Here is an 18,280-nt window from a genome sequence, read left to right as displayed (position 1 = left end):
AACAATATACTCAGTGTTTCTGGACCCAGAGGGATAGGCTAGATGGATAATCAGTCATTTGTTAATCTTCCCTCAGAAGGCCAAGCTTAATACCATTTATTGAACTTCCTAATATCATTAGCCCTCTCCTTCTCATCCTGGGATACAGGATACTTTGAGGTTTCAGCGGGTTTACTGTAGAAATGCCCTGTCTTAGGGAACACTAAGTCTTACTGAGCCCAGGGTGAATGTTTTGGGCCTGGCTTTGTGTCACACGTGAGTGTGTATTTGCTTGCACAGCTCTAGGGGCACAAAACCACTGAGCAGCCAGCTGCCCTGCGCCAAGTTCAGCAGGGTAAGAGGGGCAGAAGAAACAGAGAGCGGAATTCGGAGTCCTTAGAGCTAATTTAAGAAATTTCTGTCAACGCTGAGGAGAAGGGAGGAAAATGGAAAGTCACTTGACTGGTCCATGATGTACCAAAGCTGAGAACAGCTTTAGAAAACAAAGTGGAGGCCATTTTGTGTAAAAATATCACACGAAGACTTATTTTTAAAGGAAACACACACTGGCACCATGAGCAGACACCTACAGCCTGGATTCCACACAGAGAGCACCACAAAATGAAGCTGTCTTATTCTCAATCACACATTTAAGGGTTAGTGGAGCATTTTTGGAGCCTGGGCCATAGATGGTGACCATTCCTTAGCAATGTTAAATATTTATCTTTCATCTTATTCTTTTCTAATTGAAAACATTCCTCAAAGGAATTTGAGCACTTGCTTTCCTCAGAAATAACAATAACCTGCTTTAAGCCCGAGTGACTCATTTCCAAAGCTAGTTTAAGAAGAATTGGACATAATTGATGGCGCTCTCCCATTGGAGAATGTAGAAAAGCTTTAACCAAAGAGAAACCCTGCACTTTTTCACTTAGGTTTTGGACCTCAGAGGTAGGGCCTTGAAGGAAGAACTACGGGGTTTATTTGTGTTGCCTGCTTATATGTTTTCTTTTAAGCAATAATATATTCAGTTAGAGGCTATTTTGAGAGTTCAATTATGTCCATTTCAAGAAAATGCAAAGCCAATGGAAAATTACAACTGAAATTTTGAACAAGAAAAGCCATCATCATTTAGGAACCATGACTTTTTTTTTTTTTAATAAGCAAAACCATTTAAAGAGGCTGTCTTCTTCATTAAATGCAATAGTAACCAGTAACTTGCTATTTTATAGTCAGTTCTAACTAATCTTGATTTTTATAGGCACAGGCCTAGAATAAGAAAAAAAAGACCTCTTCCAGCCCTGTACTGTCATCACACACATACCAAGATACTTAAAGACAACTTTAGAAAAAATGAAAGATTTCAAAATAAGTGCATTTGGCAGCAGAGACAAAGGGAGGGAAGAAGAAGAAAAAAAAGAAGTCCTATTTCTCATTTGTAATTGACCATTTGGAGAAAGCTGTGGCCTACTCCTAAGGCTTAGTTGTAGATGAAGGCCAATGAGAGTTCTAGGCTAATTTGCTCCAATACATACCCAAACTGTCAGACTCACAGGGCGAGAACCCCATTGTTGAGGCAAAACAAACAGCCTAGTGTATGAAGCCCTGAGAACACTGCCTTGTACACGGTAAACGCTCATAAAAATCTTAACTATTATTTTATTTGTTTATTCACTATTTTATTTGCTTGTTTTTATTTGTGCACCCAGGGCACCAGGGTAAACTTCCTGCTTCCTGGTTCAGCCTTAGCTGTACTTTTGGAGTTTTCAGAGGCACCACTGCAGGCTTGCAGAAGAGTGGCCCAGGCTCAGGGAGCTGAGATTACTCATCTGGGGGGTGGGGCGGGGCAGGGCTGGGGGTTATTGGTGAGCAGGATTGCTTCCGAGGTGGCTCAATCACCAGTTCCTTGAAGCCTTGGATCGCCCTAATTCCTGCTGAACTCTTTCCTTGAATTTTCTTCATCTGCCCAAATGTAACACTTGCCATTCCTCTTAGGTAGTTTCAACTTTTTCACAAGGCGCCCTCCTTGAAGTTTATCTGAAATCCTCCCTTGATCTCAGTTCAGGGCACTTAGCTGTGATGGGGTTTTGGAACATTCTGCTGCTGGAAGAAGACAGGGCCGGGGACACAGACAGAATGGCCAGCAGGGTCCAGAGAAGGTGCTCTGGGCAGAGAAGCTGTGGTCCACACGCAAAAATCCCCATGGTCCCCAGGTTGCAACACACCAAAGGCACCCTCACCCCAGCTGCCTCCCCGCGCCCCCCCCCCACTACTCTTGTCCAGGCAGCTCACAGAATGGGAGGTGGAATCAGACTAAGTGCCTGAGGCCTCTTTTGCAGGCCTCCGTTGCACATCCACCCCCCTCCCTCTTTTTCAAAAGGGCCTGCCTTTTGTTTTCTCCTAACAGGAGAGGCATTCAGCTTCACCTGAGTAGGTAGGCTGGCAGCCCAAACCTGACATCACAGGGCAACATCACCAGGACTGAAAACAGGAGGGATATTTGAGCCTGCAAACCCGGGTCTCAGAAGGCCAACAGCTTTGAAGAAATTGGCAGACTTCTCATGTGAAGTAGGGAAGGGATTGTTTACAATTGCTGGGAGAAAAAAAATACTCTGCAAACAAATAGGCAGCTGCTTTGCTAGGAGCTACCAAATGAGTCCTCAAATCTGACTCATCCAAAAGCCCCAAGTGGTCACTAAATGGATCACCATTTGTCATGATGGTGGTAAGGTGGCAGTTCTAGCTCAGATGGCCTGAAAAGCGAGGAAAGAAAGGAGTTTCAAGAAGGGGAGAGAGGGGTGGGAAGCTAAGGGCAAACTTTCGTGGTAAGGTAAACCTGTCTCCAGGTCTCCCCTACTATGGAGAGAGAGGCACCACTATTCTAAATAGGAGTGACACCAGCTTATCTCCCAGAGCAGATTCAGTGTGAATGTTTATGCCAAGCAGAGCCTCTGATTTGGAAACTCTCCTGCTGAACCCACTGGTCTGTCTCCCACTGAGGAACAGCCTACGCTTGTATCTGGGTGAGCCGCTGGGACACAGCTAAGCAGACCATGGCTGCAGCTCCCTAGAAGAATCCAAACTATCACCTCAAAATAAAGTCCAAAATATTAGATCCTCACTTCTTAGGAATGAGGAGGAAGGGAGGAAGGAAGGAAGGAAAGAAGCTTCCATTCCTACTATACTAAAAAAGAAGCTTTTAGTCCAGGGAGAAAAATTTAGGCCAAATAGGCAACTAGAGTCCCTAAAAGAGTCTAGAGACAGCAGTTGGTCTTTTTATTTTTCCGTAAATTTTCTGAGTTTCTATAAGTAAGATTTCTTTAGAGTGCTCCCCAAACTCCCCAGGGACGACCTCAAAGTGTCTTTAAAGTAAAGGTCAATGTGCTCTTGTCTTCCCTGGCAGACCCCCAAGACTAATTACTTTTATTTTTTTCCACTGGAAAACAAAAAGTGATGCTTCACAAATCACAAAGAGGTGCGGGGCCCTGGAGGTCAGGACGCTGAAATAACCGTATTTCCTTGATAGTTTTTGTAAAATTGAGTGCCAGGGGCTCAGCCAAACAACCACTGGTAAACCTGAGTGGAAGCTGGCCCTCCTACAGGATTCTCCACCGAGGTCAGTGTAAGGGCTGGGGGTGGGGAGCAGTGGTTTTCACCAAAGGCCACGGGTTAAGTCACCCAAGGGTGAGCAGGTTGCACTGATCCCCTCTGGGCCAAATGGCAGCGATGTGGATGCCAACTGTGGTGATGAGGGCTGACAGACTCCAGGCCGTCTAACTCCTGAGTCGCTGCTTCTGTGTTATTAAACGGGGTGGAGGTGGGGCATCAGGCTCCTCGGAAACTCAGATTTTCCACCACACTGACAGTTCAGGTGGAACTTGACTCCAGAGGCTCACCCAAGCCAGGTGGACTTTCTGCAGGGGATGGGCATCACTTGAAATGGGGGCGCACGCACTACTCAAAGAAAACGACGGAAAGGGCCCCTGAGGAAACAGGTGCAAAGACGCGGTCCTCCCACAGGCCGAGGGCTTGTGGGGTTCTCAGCCCGCCTCCCTCCCCTCCTCCGCAGCTCTGCCTCCTCGGGTCTTTACCGTCGCTCTGCCAGCACGGATGCCCCAGGGACCATCTGGTCGCCCCTTCCTGGTTACTCATCCTCCCTGCCCACTCTGTGGTCGTCTGTGCGTGGGAAGAGCCTGGAGGCGCGGCGGGCAGGACCCGTGTCCAATCCTGTCTCAGACTTGTGCTCAGAGCCCCGCCACCCCAGGGTCCACCCCAGGGTGAAGGTCATGCGACCCACTCGCCGGCGTTCACCCCCCACCCCCACCCCCCACGCAAATCGCACGACGCTGGTGTCCTTTAAGGCAGTGGACCCTTGAAGTTGGGTCTAAGTTTTAGCGTTTGGGGATAAGATCAGTTTCTCAGAGGGACCAGGATTCTGTAAGAAGTGCCCACTTGGAGACGCTGACCTTGAACAATAAGAGAAACCAAACACTGGTGCTCTGGCGACATCTCTGCAGAAACCCGGGATAAGTCACTTCCATCCTTCTGGTCCGGGGCTCCCTCCTCACCCTGTTCCGGCCTGCCTGCGTCCCATTCACCCGCCCCCGACTCCGAGAGGCCAGCCAGAGTCTGTCCACCGCAGCTGAAGTTGGTGGCGACCCCCTCACCTGCCGAGGTCGCTCACGAAGCTGCCGCTCTTCTCGTCCAGGAAGCGTTTCCAGCCATCCGCTGTCTTCACCCAGCTCTGCCCCGGCGACCGCCAGTCCTGCCCGAGGAATGGCATGGCACTGCCGAGGGATGCGACGGATGGGCGCGACGGACTGATGGACGGGGACCTGCCTGGCGGCCTCGGGGGCGCGCCTGCCCTGGGCGGCTGCTCGGGGGTACTTGGGGGCCGGTGAGGGAGCGGCTGCGGGATCCGGGGGTGCGGAGCGAGGTGCCGGCGCTCGCGGAACGCACGGTAGAGGGTCGCGGGGCGCGCGAAGCTCGCTGCAGTGCAGCGCTGCGGTCCGGGCCGCCGTATTTATCTTGGGCCGCCGGCCGCGGCTCTTTGTTGCCGGAAGAGCCGCCTGCTCTTAGCCCGGCCCCTCCAGCCCGGAGGCCACGTGGCTTTGTTTATAGGCTCGACTTGTTTTCCGCGGCGCCCGCGGCTCCAGCTCTTCTGGCTGTTGCACAACCGCTCGCCGATGGAAACTTGAAGCCGCGCTGCGGGGCCGAGGCTCCCACTGCCCTCTCCGCCCCGGGCCCCTCTGCGCCCCCTTCCCGCACGCAAAGAGCGCAGCTGCTGCGGCTCGAGCGCGAGGCAGGGCGCTCGGGGAAACTGCACCCAGTCCTCCTGCAGCTCCCGGCCTGGCGAGGTGCGGGGAGGACTAGGCCCGGGCGGCGTCTGGATCGCTGCGGATTCGGGGTGGGGGGAAAGGAGGCTCCCCGCCTCCCAGCCCCGAGCTGTGACAGTCGAGCCCCGCGGTTCCAAGCGGCCTTGCGGGAGCTGACCCGGCACTGCGCAGCCCGGAGCCGGGTAGCGGGGTGCAGCCTCCTGGCCTCTCTCACTGCCTAGACCTCGATCTCCTCGGTGGAGGAAGGGATCCGCCGTGAGGCGGGGATGGGGAGGAGGAACTCCTCCCTCTGCCTTCGAACTGTTGAAGAGTCTGCTGTCAGACCTGTCCCCCGGGTGGCAAAGGAAGGAGGAGGAGGCCGGGCGGCGGCTGGTCCCCGGGCGGTGGGAGTGGAGAGCAGGGACCGTCCCCTACCCACTCTGCGCGCCCTGGCTGCTGCGGCGCCCGGCCCCGCACAGCGCAGTCTGGGAGCAGGTTAGACAAGTCCTAGCTCCGCTCGCTGTCCGAGCCTCCCTCTAGGGCGTCGGGGCCTGGGCTTTTGTTCTGAAGAACCTCTAAGCCCCTTCCCCTTCCTTGCTGTTTGGTATCCTCTGGGCTATTAGGCCCTCCTCCGGGAAGAATCAGGCCAGGAGTTTTGTTTTAGTTTTGGTAAGAGTTTCCAGAAAGCCCCTCCGCCCGACTGAAGGGGACTGAAGGAAGTTCGGTCAAAGCCCACAGTGAGGAGGCAATGCCTCCGGAGTCCTAGACCCTCACAGACCTCAGTTTATTCACCTAATCCTCCTAACCGCGAGCAGGGGGTCCAGTCTGGCAGCGATCCAGCCCCTGAGAAAGGTTAAGCCTATGACTTAGCCAGGGTCACAAGGCTTGTTTCTTCACAACCCACTGTACAGTCTGAAATCACCCTGTTTGCTTTTTGGTAATAAGTTTTACCACTCTCTGCAGAATGTAAACTCCGGGGGAGCTCCAGCGTCTTGTTTGGGGAGCATCCCAGCTCCAGCACTTTGCCAGGCTTGGAGACGGCCTTCCATAACTATTTGTCGTATGAGTAGGTGAATGCATATGGGAGGCTGCTGACCTCAGGCTATCATCTTGCTCTTCATGACTTCTAGTTATGGTGCTTTATGATCTGTTCCGTTTGGTGACTGGATTGCAAAGAGTGGTCACAGCAAAGTAAAATCTCCATGCTCAAGAGTTAGCTTCTGCTTGATTCCCTGATACCTCCACAATCCCTCCTCTGCAGCCACCAACTCTTGCTATCTTGAAGGCTCAGAGTAGACAAATTGCGTGTGTCTTGGGAGGGGTACATGTTGGAGGGGAAAGGAGATGTTTTTAATAAAGTCTGTTTTCAAGTAGCCAGAGTTTTCTGATTCAGGTTTTCCACCATAAATAATTTATTAGTGTAGTAATAGTAAAAATAGCTTGTAAAAACACTAAAGAAGGTCCCAAACAAATGATAGTCACTATTTTCTGGCTCATAGATGAGATGGTGTTGGGTCTGGCCTTTGTTGGGGAGAGCTGATACCTGCAAGGGAGCATAATTAAGGGATGTGATTATTAAAAATGCGTGCCAGTTTCACATGAGCTATAGCTCTGTAGAAACTACAGAAGGCAGAAGATTTGAATTCTAATTCTGCTAGAGCAACGTATTGTCTGTCTGACCTGGATGAATGACAAATTCTGGAGGCTCAGTTTTCTCAGCTGTCAGGAAAGAATAGAGCCTATAAATGTCTACCTTTCAGGATTGTTTAGAAAGTATTTTAAATGGGATTATTGTTACCAGTTCTTTTCCCTTTGATTGTGTAATGCCCTCACGTGGCACACGGCCTCTTAATAATATGTAATTCCCTGATTCTTTTTTAAAAGTTGAAATATAGTTGACTTACAATATTATATTAGTTTCAGGTGTAGAGCATAATGATTCAGTATTTTTATAGATTATACTCCATTTAAAGTTATTACAAAATAATGGCTATAGTTCCCTGTGCTGTACAATATATCCTTGTTGAATATCTATTTTGTACATAGTAGTTTCTATCTCTTAATCCTTGACTCCTATCTAGCCCCTCTCCCCACTATTATCCGTTACTTTGTTCCCTCTGTTTTGTCTCTTTCTGTTTTGCTATATTCATTTTTATTTTTTAGATTCCACATATAAATGATAAAATATTTGTGTTTCTCTGCCTGACTAATTTCACTAAGCATACTATCTTCTGGGTCCATCCGCATAGCTGCACATGGCAGATTTTTGTTCCTTTTTTATGACTGAGTAGTATTGCATTGTGTATATACACCACACCTTCTTTATCCACTTGTCTGCTGATGGATACTTCTGTTGCTTCCATATCTTGACTATTGTAAATAGGGCTGCTATGAACATTGGGGTGCATGTATGTTTTCAAATTAGTGTTTTCATTTATTTTGGATATATTGCCAGGAGTGGGATTGCTGGATCATAGGGTAACTCTTATTTTTAGTGTTTTGAGGAACTTCCGTATTGTTTTCTAGTACTAGTACTAGTACTAGTTTACATCCCCACTAACAGTGTACATCCATATCGTCATCAACATTTGTTATTTTAGACTTTTTGATAATAGCCATTCTGATAGGTGTGAGTGATATCTTATTTTTGTTTTTATTTGCATTTCTCTAATAATTAGTGATGTTGAGTATCTTTTCATGTGCCTGTTAACTATCTGTATGTCTTCTTTGGAAAAATGTCTACTCAGATCTTCTGCCTGTTTTGTTTTTTTTTTAATCACATTGTTTGTTTTTCTGATATTTGAGTTGTATAAACTGTTTACATAATTTGGGTATTAACTCCTTGTCAATAGTATCATTTGCAAATATTTTCCCTTGTTCAGTAGGTTGTCTTTTCATTTTGTTGATGATTTTCTTTGCTGGGAAAAAGTTTTTAAGTTTAATTAGGTCTCATTTGTTTATTTTTGCTTTTATTTCTTTTGCCTTAGGAGATAGATACAAACAATCTTGCTACCATTTATGTCAAAGAGTGTTCTGTCCATGCTCCCTTCTAGGAGTTTTATGGTTTCAGAGTTTACATTCATGTCTCTAATTTTGAACTCATTTTTGTGTATGGTATGAGAAAATGTTCTAATCTCTTCCTTTTACATGTGGCTATCCAGTTTTCCCAGCACCACCTATTATTGAAGAGACTCTTTTTTCCAGTGTATATTATTGCTCCCTTCGTTTGTAGATTAATTGACCGTAGATTTATTTCTGGGCTCTCTATACTGCTCCATTGATCTAGGTGTCTGTTACTGCGCTAGTATCATGCCGTTTTGATTATTGTAGCTTTGTAATATGAACTCAGTACTTCCCTTATTCTTAACACTGATTCTGGCCATGTAGCTTGCTTTGGCCAGTGGGATGCCAGGGGATGTGATGCGAGCAGAGGATATCATGTGTGTGTTTGTCTGATTGGGCTTGTCTTCTTGTACTTCTACCAAAACCATGACAAGAGAATACTCAGAGTAGCCACTGCTTCTCAAGCCTGGGTCCTAGAATGCAACACGTAGAACAGACAACCCCACTTGTCCCACAGATATGGTAGCAAGAAATAAATATTTATTTTTGAATGCCACTGTGATTATTGTGGTCTCTTATTACACAGAATTCTTGTGTCAGTTGCTGACTAGGGTTGAGTAGATAAAACTCTATGGAAGTTTTAACTTAAAAAATTTAAGCATAAGTAGGAAATCACAATTTTGGGGTCCTTGACTTTTTGGCTAAGAACTAATCTCAGGAAGCTTCAGTGTTTGTCTCTAGTCCTTTGGCTTTCTCCTTCTGTGACTATCATATCTTAGCTCTGCCATTACTAATGTCTGAGTGACTGCTTTAGATTTCCCACACCATTTAAAATCCAACTTGACACTTTTTCCAACACATGGTTTCCAACCAGGAAGCCTTGTAATGCTGTGAGCCCTTCAAGATAAAGAATGTACTCGGCCACGTCTAGACCAATTACCTTGACTCTGCAAAGGCTGTGGAGTTGGAATCCTTGTCATGACTGAGCAGTTGAGAACCACAAAGACAAAATGTCAGTGTGATGCCTGTGGACTCAAGATACAGAAGCAGAAGGATACTCTGAGAATTTCCCAAGGCCCAGTCTGGGCAGGAGCATGGCCTAGAAGCATGGCCTAGGGGCTTGAGCAGTTCACACAATGCAGGTACCGTGGCTGAGTTCCACTGCACAGATACTGAGCCTCTGCCTTTGCTGAACAGCTTTGTGCAACAGACTGATCAGATCACACGCTGGGTATTCGGTTATTTATCTGTGTTTCTCCCCTATGAGGCTGAGAGCTCCTTGTTGGCAGGGCTGTGTCATCACAGTGCCTAGCATAGTGCTTGGTACATAACAGATAAACCATAAATAACACAGTGAATGTTGAGCTAACCCTGGGATGCTGGTAGTGCCACGTCTTTACCTGCTGACACCTTATTATTTCTAAGGACATGACAGAACAAGGAGGTGGGAGGGTAACATTCCCTAGTCCTGCCCTGCATATCTGAATTCTCCAACAGTGATGCCTTACCAGTTGGTGAGGCAAATAGAGAAGGTGGTGGCTTCCCTCAAAATGATGTTTTCATGCGCTTGTTACCTTGATGGCAGATACTAGCCATACTGAAGATAGTGTGCCAAGAACTTCGCAAATGTAATCCTGTTTAACAATCCTCACAAAAGCCTGTGAGCTAGGTACCATTATTCCCATTTTATAGATGAGGAAACTGAGGCTCAGAAGAGTTAAATAGCCTGTCTGGGATAACCCAGCTAGTATGTGGTGGAACCCAGGCTAGTACCCAGTTCAGTTCAGTTCAGTGGCTCAGTTGTGTCCGACTCTTTGTGACCCCATGAATCGCAGCACGCCAGGCCTCCCTGTCCATCACCAACTCCTGGAGTTCACTCAGACTCACGTCCATCGAGTCAGTGATGCCATCCAGCCATCTCATCCTCTGTCGTCCCCTTCTCCTCCTGCCCACAATCCCTCCCAGCATCAGAGTCTTTTCCAATGAGTCAACTCTTTGCATGAGGTGGCCAAAGTACTGGAGTTTCAGCTTTAGCATCATTCCTTCCAAAGAAATGCCAGGGCTGATCTCCTTCAGAATGGACTGGTTGGATCTCCTTGCAGTCCAAGGGACTCTCAAGAGTCTTCTCCAACACCACAGTTCAAAAGCATCAATTCTTTGGCGCTCAGCCTTCTTCACAGTCCAACTCTCGCATCCATACATGACCACAGGAAAAACCATAGCCTTAACTAGAAGGACCTTTGTTGGCAAAGTAATGTCTCTGCTTTTGAATCTAACTTCAATTCCAACTGGAGCCAGATTGACTGGATTCAAATCATAGTTCCCTCCTGAAATGGCTGTGTGACCTTGGGCAAGTTACTTAACCTCTCTGTGCTACTCTTTCCTCATTTGTGAAATGGGAATGATGACAGTACCTACTTCAGAGGGTATTGTGAGGATTTATTGAAGTAATGTGTATAAAGTACATATAATAGTGCTACCATCAGTAGTAGTTATTATTATTTTCATGCAAAATTTGCTTAAGTGCATTTATGCCATTTCCCTACCAAATTTTAAGTGTTGAGGACACAGAGCACAGCTCACTTAGCTATTTTCCAGATATGAGACAATGTGTCTATTGGAGCAAACTGTACAATGAAATGAAAGTTTACATATTGTTAGTAATTATTTATTGCACTTGAACTCTGGAAGTGGGCCTTATTCTTGTTCCAAAGACTGCGTTTTCAAAGTTAAACCTGGCACAGTTGTAGGCTGATTACTACCATGTAAGGCTGTTTAGAGAAACTGTTTGTAGAGAGAACTGTGAAAAACTTGGTAAGTATAATAAATATGATAAATATGTTTCTAATTAAAAATGACATCTTTTTATAGCTTTGACCGAGGGACTGACTTCTTCTCCCTGAAATGTAATGATATTTTGATTTTTCATAGTTTCTCTTTCTAAAAGGGTGTTTTTTGTGTGTGTGTGTGAAAAATACTTATCAGCAGTAATTGTGAGTTAAAAATAGCTTGTTGGGTTGGGCGGGGGCTGGAATCAACAAGTTTGTTGGCTCAGCCTGTTCAAGTTAGAGTAAATTTTATAAAGGAGGAGTTAGTGTATTTTCAACCTGCTAGTGTTGTCATGAGGATTGTATGTTTAATGCTACAGAAATTTGCATATGACCTTGTGCCTTGGCTGTGTAGGGTAGGGCATCCTTGAAACAGTGTGAAATATGTCTGCTAGGTGTGTTTGAGCAGGAACTGCCAGCTGTGTGTTATTTCTGGGTCCCTGGCTTCCAGGAGTCCTGCCAACAAAATTAAAGTTGGTCGGACACATGTCACTGCAAATATTCTCATTACTTTAATGAGAATCATTTGCTATTCTTCAAATAGGGGCTTGGTTCTGTTTCTGAGAGAGGGTCAAGGACATTTTGCTATAATCCTTCTTTTATAGGTCAACTTTAATGAAAATTCTTTTTTTTCTCTTGATAAGTAGCAGAAAGGATCTGGAGACAAAACTACTAACTTTTGTATAATATAGGGAAATAAATAAAACTGCAACATTTACACCAACAGCCCAGACTTCTAATGTCTTTTTAAAAAATTCATAGATTTAAAATATGTGAATGTTCAATTTTGTTATATTAAAGTTTTATGTTACATTTGTAATGGATATAAAGCTTTAAATACAGTATGAGTGCTTGAAATTGGCTAAAACTGTCTATAGTTCTTCAAATAGTATCTTGAATGGTTGAATAGCAAATCTGAGTTCTGAGATTTCTCCTATGCAAAAGTAGCTCAAACTAAAATTTGCCTAGGCTTTGTGTCTTGTGGTTTACTTACTTATCAGCACTCATGTTCACATAACTTTGTGAGGTATGTGATTTATTCCGTGAATCCAGATGAAGGTGAAGAAACTAATGACCCAGATGAAGAGACTAATGCTCGGGTATGTTAACCACTTACTTGAAAGTCTGCTGATAAAAATGAGAACCAACTTTTAGAGGTTACCGAGTCCACTTCCAAAGAAAAGAAAGTCACTCAGGAACACAGAACTAGTTAGTAGCGGTCCTGGGAACCGAGAAACATGATGCCAAGCCAATAGGGTCAGAATATTCCATTAACCTTTCGTACTGACCACTGTCCCCGAGAAAAGTAACATTTGAAGCAAAATTCAAACCTTTGCTTTGCACATTCCAATGATTGGATTTTATCAAGAGTTTCATCAGTGAGTTTGGTCCAAAGAATAGAAGGAAAACGGTCACAGGTATTTGAACCCTTAAAGAGACTCCTCTTCAAAGTTAGGCTTCTGGAGAAACAGCAGATTTGAAAAATCAAGTGCCTTGTAAGTCCTTACTTGACCATCAGACTGAATGCAAATGTACAGCTTGTTATATTTTGACAAATTGTAATCAATGCATGTTTGGATTTGTCAACCCTAGTGATTGGAGAAGGGGTTTATGAATTATGGTGAATGTGTTTCCTCATATGAGTCAGCTACTGATTTGTCAAGTCCTGGAGAAGTCACTTAACCTGTTTGGTGTTCAGTTTTTCACATTTGTGAACACATACGTGGAATAGACATGGTTATACAGTTCTATGACATCATTGGTTGAAGGGTGATCGATAACAATCATTACAAATTTTCACTGGGAAATAGGAAAACAATTCTCTGCTGTGCTTTTTCTTGAGTCAGTTGTCTATTTCTGCCTGTCTTAGCCATGGTTTTCCCCAGAGTCTGTAAGTGAATTTTCTTCTCTGATGTGTGCCCGATGCCTGGTGCATAGGAGGTCTCTGTGTATGTACAATTGAATTGCTAAGTCATAGCCTAGAACTGTGGTCTCTGAACTGAAAACTGTTTTACTGTTTGCCTCAGGTGATTCGATAAAAATAAAATGAACCCATGATTTCTTTTAAACAACAGTACATTCATTTCAGGAAGAAGAAGGTAATTTTAAAGGAAGTACAAAATGTTCATCTTTCCCATTTTGACTACTGCCTGAGAAATTCAGTCCCTTAAGAGACATACTATTTTCAACCAGGATTTACTGTTGATAGTAATTTAAGAAATAATTTAGTCTTTTAAACATCTGCTTTGCTAAAAATGGTATTCCATAAAAGCTTTTGCTAAATGTCTTCAAATGGTGTGTTTATTAAAGAGATGGTATGTAAATTAGATTGTTTCTTCTATCAACTAAGTAAAAGGAGTGGTTATCTTTATTCTGTTTTTTGATCATCTTACAGGCTGTAGAATTTATTATAGAATGTCATTAATTCATTGTCTCAGCAAGGACACATCATATCTTTTCTATCTAAAGCAGCTTAGAGAACACAGAGATGACCATTTACTCTCAGAGGGAGTATAGGCCATAGGGAAAGAGAGACACATAAAAATACACTCCTAAAACTGTGTGATATGTGCAGTGATTGAGGTTTGCATGGAAGTCATTGGGACATCCACAGGGAGGGATAAAGCACCAAAGCCAACCTGGGATGGTCAGGCGAGGCTTCCTGGAGTTGCTCCTGGGCTGAGTCTTAAAATGGGAATTCCCTAGTGGCTCAGTGGTAAAGAATCCACCTGCCAGTGCAGGAGATGCAAGTCTGATCCCTGGGTTGGGAAGATCCCCTGCAGAAGGGAATGGCAACCCACTCCAGTATTCTTGCCTGGGAAATCCCATGGACAGGAGCCTGCTGGGCTACAGTCCTTGGGGTCGCCAAAGAGTTGGACATGACTTAGCGACTAAACAACAACAAAGAGCTGATGAAGCAAAAGGAGATAAAGATGGGAGTGGGGTGGCTATGTAGGTGGGGGAGACAGGCCAATGACAAGAGGAGGGGAATGGCACTGGGTGCAGCAAAGTTCAGACCTTGAAGCAGGGAGTGAGGAGAGCTGGGGATGGAGGGCTTGGGGTTGGGGGACATGGCAGAGAGCTCAGTGAGGACTGTTGGAAAGCCTGGGCTTGCTCTAAGCGGTGGGAGCCAGGGAAGAGCTGTCAGCAGGGGAATCTCATGGTTGATGGTGCTGTAGGTACGTATCTCTTGGGTGTCAGAGGGATTAACGGAGAAGCACGTGGGACAGGCGACAGGGGACAAGGTAGGAGGATGTCTCCAGGCAGCAGCTGATGAGCGTCAGAGCCAGGAGAGAGGCAGCTGGGGCAATGAGGAGGGGATGGACTTGAGATGCGTGTAGGAGGTAGACACTGCAGGATTTGGCAATTGATTAGATGCAAAGGATGAAGACGGAAGTGCCAAGGAGGGCTTTCAAGATTCTAGCCTAGGTGAAAGGAAAAGTGAATGCTTGGATGGGAGGCTGAAGACTAGAGTCTCATTGTTTGAATGAGGCCTCACTTTCACTGGTTTAAAGTCGAGAACAGAACAAACTCTGTGTTTTCTCTGTCTGGAGGTGGGTAGGGGAGATTGCCTGTGTTGCTGAAAGGACCTTTTCCTACTTGCCCAGACCTGCCCAGAAGGAGGCAGGAACTCTCTTTGGAACAACATCCAGAGGGGCTCTTCTCTTTTGCCCTCCCCTATCTGGTCCATATGAGATGGCTCTTCTCTGCCAGTGGTTGCAGCACACAGCCTTGAACCATGAAATGAAAAGCTCCCTCTTCACAGGCTGTGAAAAATGTTACAAATATATATAGAGCTATTTCTCACTATAAATAAGTTCTAACAAACTTTCTTTTAAACAAATAAGCCAAGAATTATAAAATGCCTAAAACCAATGCATGTGTGAATGCATGTGTGTTGAAAATTTGTTGTGTGTATGTGTTTACCATCTGGTTAGTAGCACCCTCCTGCTAGCATCCTGATTTAGGGGGGGATACCCCATTGTGTCTTGGTGGGAGGTAGTGCTTATTTCCAAATATAGGACCTGAGGGGACCAGATTTTCTTGCTCCCTGCTGTGGTCGGGTCAGGGACAGACATGTGACTTAGACTTGACTGATTACAAACACTCCCAGGAGAACGATGGAAGGAAGTTGGTGGTTTCTTGTTGGAAGACATTCCTGGCTAGCATCACTGGAGGGGTGCTGCCATAGTCCTTGGGCTCCCTCGGTTTCCACCTATTTTCCACACCTGTTTTTTCAGTCTCTTGCTGATGCTATCGACTCTGATGGTCTTCCAATAAAATCTTGTGTTCAAGAGAAATCAACAGGGTTGATTTCTGTTGCTTGCAAACAACAATCTTCACAGTATGGAACTCCCATGTAGGAAAGGTATTCAAACACTGGGTCTCACACACACACACACACACACACACACACACACACACACCCTCCCCTCCACCCTGCACTCCTTTAAGCCCTGTAGTCTCATGTGCTTACGTGTAAACTGGGGCCAAGGGTTGAGTTAGACCAGAGGATGATTTGTAAGTATTAGGGCTTACCAAAAGAAATCATCTGCTGAGAAAACTGGACTCAAGCCCAGACAGGGGATTTTGGTTTGCACAAAACTGGCAGATTTAGAAACATTGAGACAGAGAAGAATGCTGAGCTGGCCATGTGTGAAAGAAAAAGATGAAGAATTGAAAAGCCGAAAGCTGTAGGTTTTTCTTGTAAATCCATGCCATGTGCATCATCAGGGCAGCAAGACTGAGGCAGAGAAAATTCAGTGGGTGATATTTTATAAGTTTCCTTAAAGTATACATTTTGTTATAAACAACTTCTAAAATTGATGTTTCAGGTGTGGGATTTAGCTTGAAGACAGAAGAGGGGGAGGACCGTCTATTGAATGTGTATTGTGTGCCTGACTTTTCATCTACATTAGTTTATTTAATTCACCCTGAAAATTGCAAAGTAAGTGTAATATCCTGATTTTATTCACAAAGAAATTGTATAGTTAGACTTGCACAGCTTATAAGAGGCCGAATTGGGATCTGAATCTGGGTCTTTTGACCCCAAAACTTATGCTCTTCCTATGACACCATTCTGCCTTCTGAAGTTTATGTGAAACCAACAGGAAGAATAAAACAGAGAGTAGGATACTAGACCTTAGGAAGAAAATTCTTCCATGTAAAGGAGAGTTGAGACCATAGCTGACTGGTTTGTAACACAGCTGCCACGTGGACTCGGGGAGGGGGCCTCAATTGTCTTGGTGTCCCATACCATCTCACCCCTAAATAACCGAGGAACTCAGTTTACAGCAGGGGAAATATAGCACTGGCCTCTTGTTGACAAAATTAGCTGATATGACTGTGTGGCCCATCACTCAGAGGCTTGATAGAATCATAGAATGACCTAAAGACCGCTGGGAAATAATGTCCTAAAGGTTTGAGTCTCCTGTCCTAAGAAATAGAGTAAATATATATGGTGTTCTGCCAGATTCAGAATACAAGGTCTTGGAACCCAGGGGGAGGTGGGAGTACCTTCATCTTGTTTTTAGATTATTATACCTAACAACGCGCTTAGAGTGTTTTGGGGCTTTTCATCCCTGAGATCTTGGGTTGGCGGGTTTGGAGGTCCTGGTTTTACCAGGGACCACAGACACAGTTGCATTACAGCTGAAGCTGAAAGTGTCCCTGGCCATTTGAGGCGCCTCACTGGCTTACCTGGTGGTGCTAAGTGGTAAAGAATTTGGCTGCCAAAGCAGGAGAGGTGGGTTTGATTCCTGGGTCGGGAAGATCCCCTGGAGGAGGGCATTCCAACCCTCTCCAGTATTCTTGCCTAGAGAGTTCCATGGACAGAGGAGCCCAGCAGGCTATAGCACATGCCGTTGCAAGAGTCAGACATGACTTAACGACTAAACCATCACCACCATTCCACTGGACCAACAGGCAGTCGGAAGATTACTGTGTTGGCTGGAGAGATTGACTGATCCTCATTATCAAGGAAAAGTAGGTTACTGCCACCCAACAAAGCCAAGAAAAAAACACATCCAGAGCCCAGAAGACTCACTGGGTCACTTGGTGCTCTCACATACAGTAGCAATGGTTAGTGAAAAACCATGACAACCCAGTAAATATTGGGTCACTAAGGGCTCCAATCCTATGGAAATAAAAGGCTGACTCATCTATCAAGTAAACAAAACTCCAGTCCTCTACAGTGCTGAGAGTGGGGAGAAGGTGGATTGGGTAATGGAAAAAGGAAGTTTGGTTGTTGATTTCGGTTCCTTGATCAGCAACTGAGGAGTGGATGGTAGTTGCTGTAGGTGTCTTATCTAATCAAGTACAGTTTCCTTTTTCTGCTTGTCTTTCTGCTACCTCTGGTAAAGGGTGAGTTACAAGTTAGGTTCCAGGTGAGAATGTGACTGTTCTGAGATCTCTTTTCCATGATATGGCAGTTTGTGAGACTTGGTGTCTCAATAATGTTGGGGATGAGAGTTTCTTCATCTGAGTGAAGGACAAGATGGATGTTGAGTGGATGCAACAGGGTGGCCCAGGCAGGTGGCTCTCAGCCTCTCTCCCTTTCTCTTCCCCACAATCATTTTCTGTCCTTCTCTAGACCTAAGGTCTTCCCAGCTGGCGCTAGTGGTAAAGAACCCACATGCAAATGCGGGAGACTTAAGAGACCCGGGTTCGATCCCTGGGTTAGGAAGATCCCCTAGAAGAGGACATGGCAACCCACTCCAGTATTTTTGCCTGGAGAATCCCATGGACAGAGGAGCCTGGTGGGCTACAGTCCATAGGGTTGTAAAGAGTTGGACACGACTTGGGTGACTCATCACACATGCACACACTCTAGGCTTAGGGCTAAGCCCTGTAGACCACCTCATCTGGGCTCTCTTGCCCTCTGGTTTCCATTTGGGTTTGGTCAATGGGAGTTATGGGCAAAAAAATTAGAGGGTGGGAGGAGAGAGGTCAGAATATATCTTCCTCTTTGCTTCAGCACTTTGGCCCAAGCCTTCTATGACTCTGGTTCCTGCCAGGCAGCTCCTCTGCCCTAATTTCAATTCTCATTGGATTCTGAAGAATTGCTTTTCTCTCCTTGCCCTTGAAGACCCAGAGGTA

General features: G+C 45.5%; 1 protein-coding gene across 2 annotated transcripts in view; it reads right to left on the bottom strand.

Annotated features, from left to right (window-relative positions):
* Nucleotides 1-5,647, bottom strand: part of FBXO32 (F-box protein 32) — a 37,776-nt gene extending 32,129 nt beyond the window's left edge. Inside the window, exon 1 of one of the 2 annotated variants that reach the window (XM_027560908.1) lies at nt 4,644-5,647. In XM_027560908.1, the coding sequence (XP_027416709.1) occupies nt 4,644-4,759 (116 nt within the window). In that variant the 5' untranslated portion in view covers nt 4,760-5,647. The remainder of the gene's footprint in view (nt 1-4,643) is intronic. The other variant, XM_027560909.1, reaches the window with a different exon arrangement.
* Nucleotides 5,648-18,280: the final 12,633 nt, after the last annotated feature.

Source organism: Bos indicus x Bos taurus, chromosome 14 (assembly GCF_003369695.1).
Source record: "Bos indicus x Bos taurus breed Angus x Brahman F1 hybrid chromosome 14, Bos_hybrid_MaternalHap_v2.0, whole genome shotgun sequence".
NCBI classification, from domain to species: domain Eukaryota; kingdom Metazoa; phylum Chordata; class Mammalia; order Artiodactyla; family Bovidae; genus Bos; species Bos indicus x Bos taurus.
The sequence above is the reverse complement of the archived record's forward strand: the minus strand, read 5'-3'. Positions and strand labels throughout refer to the sequence as shown.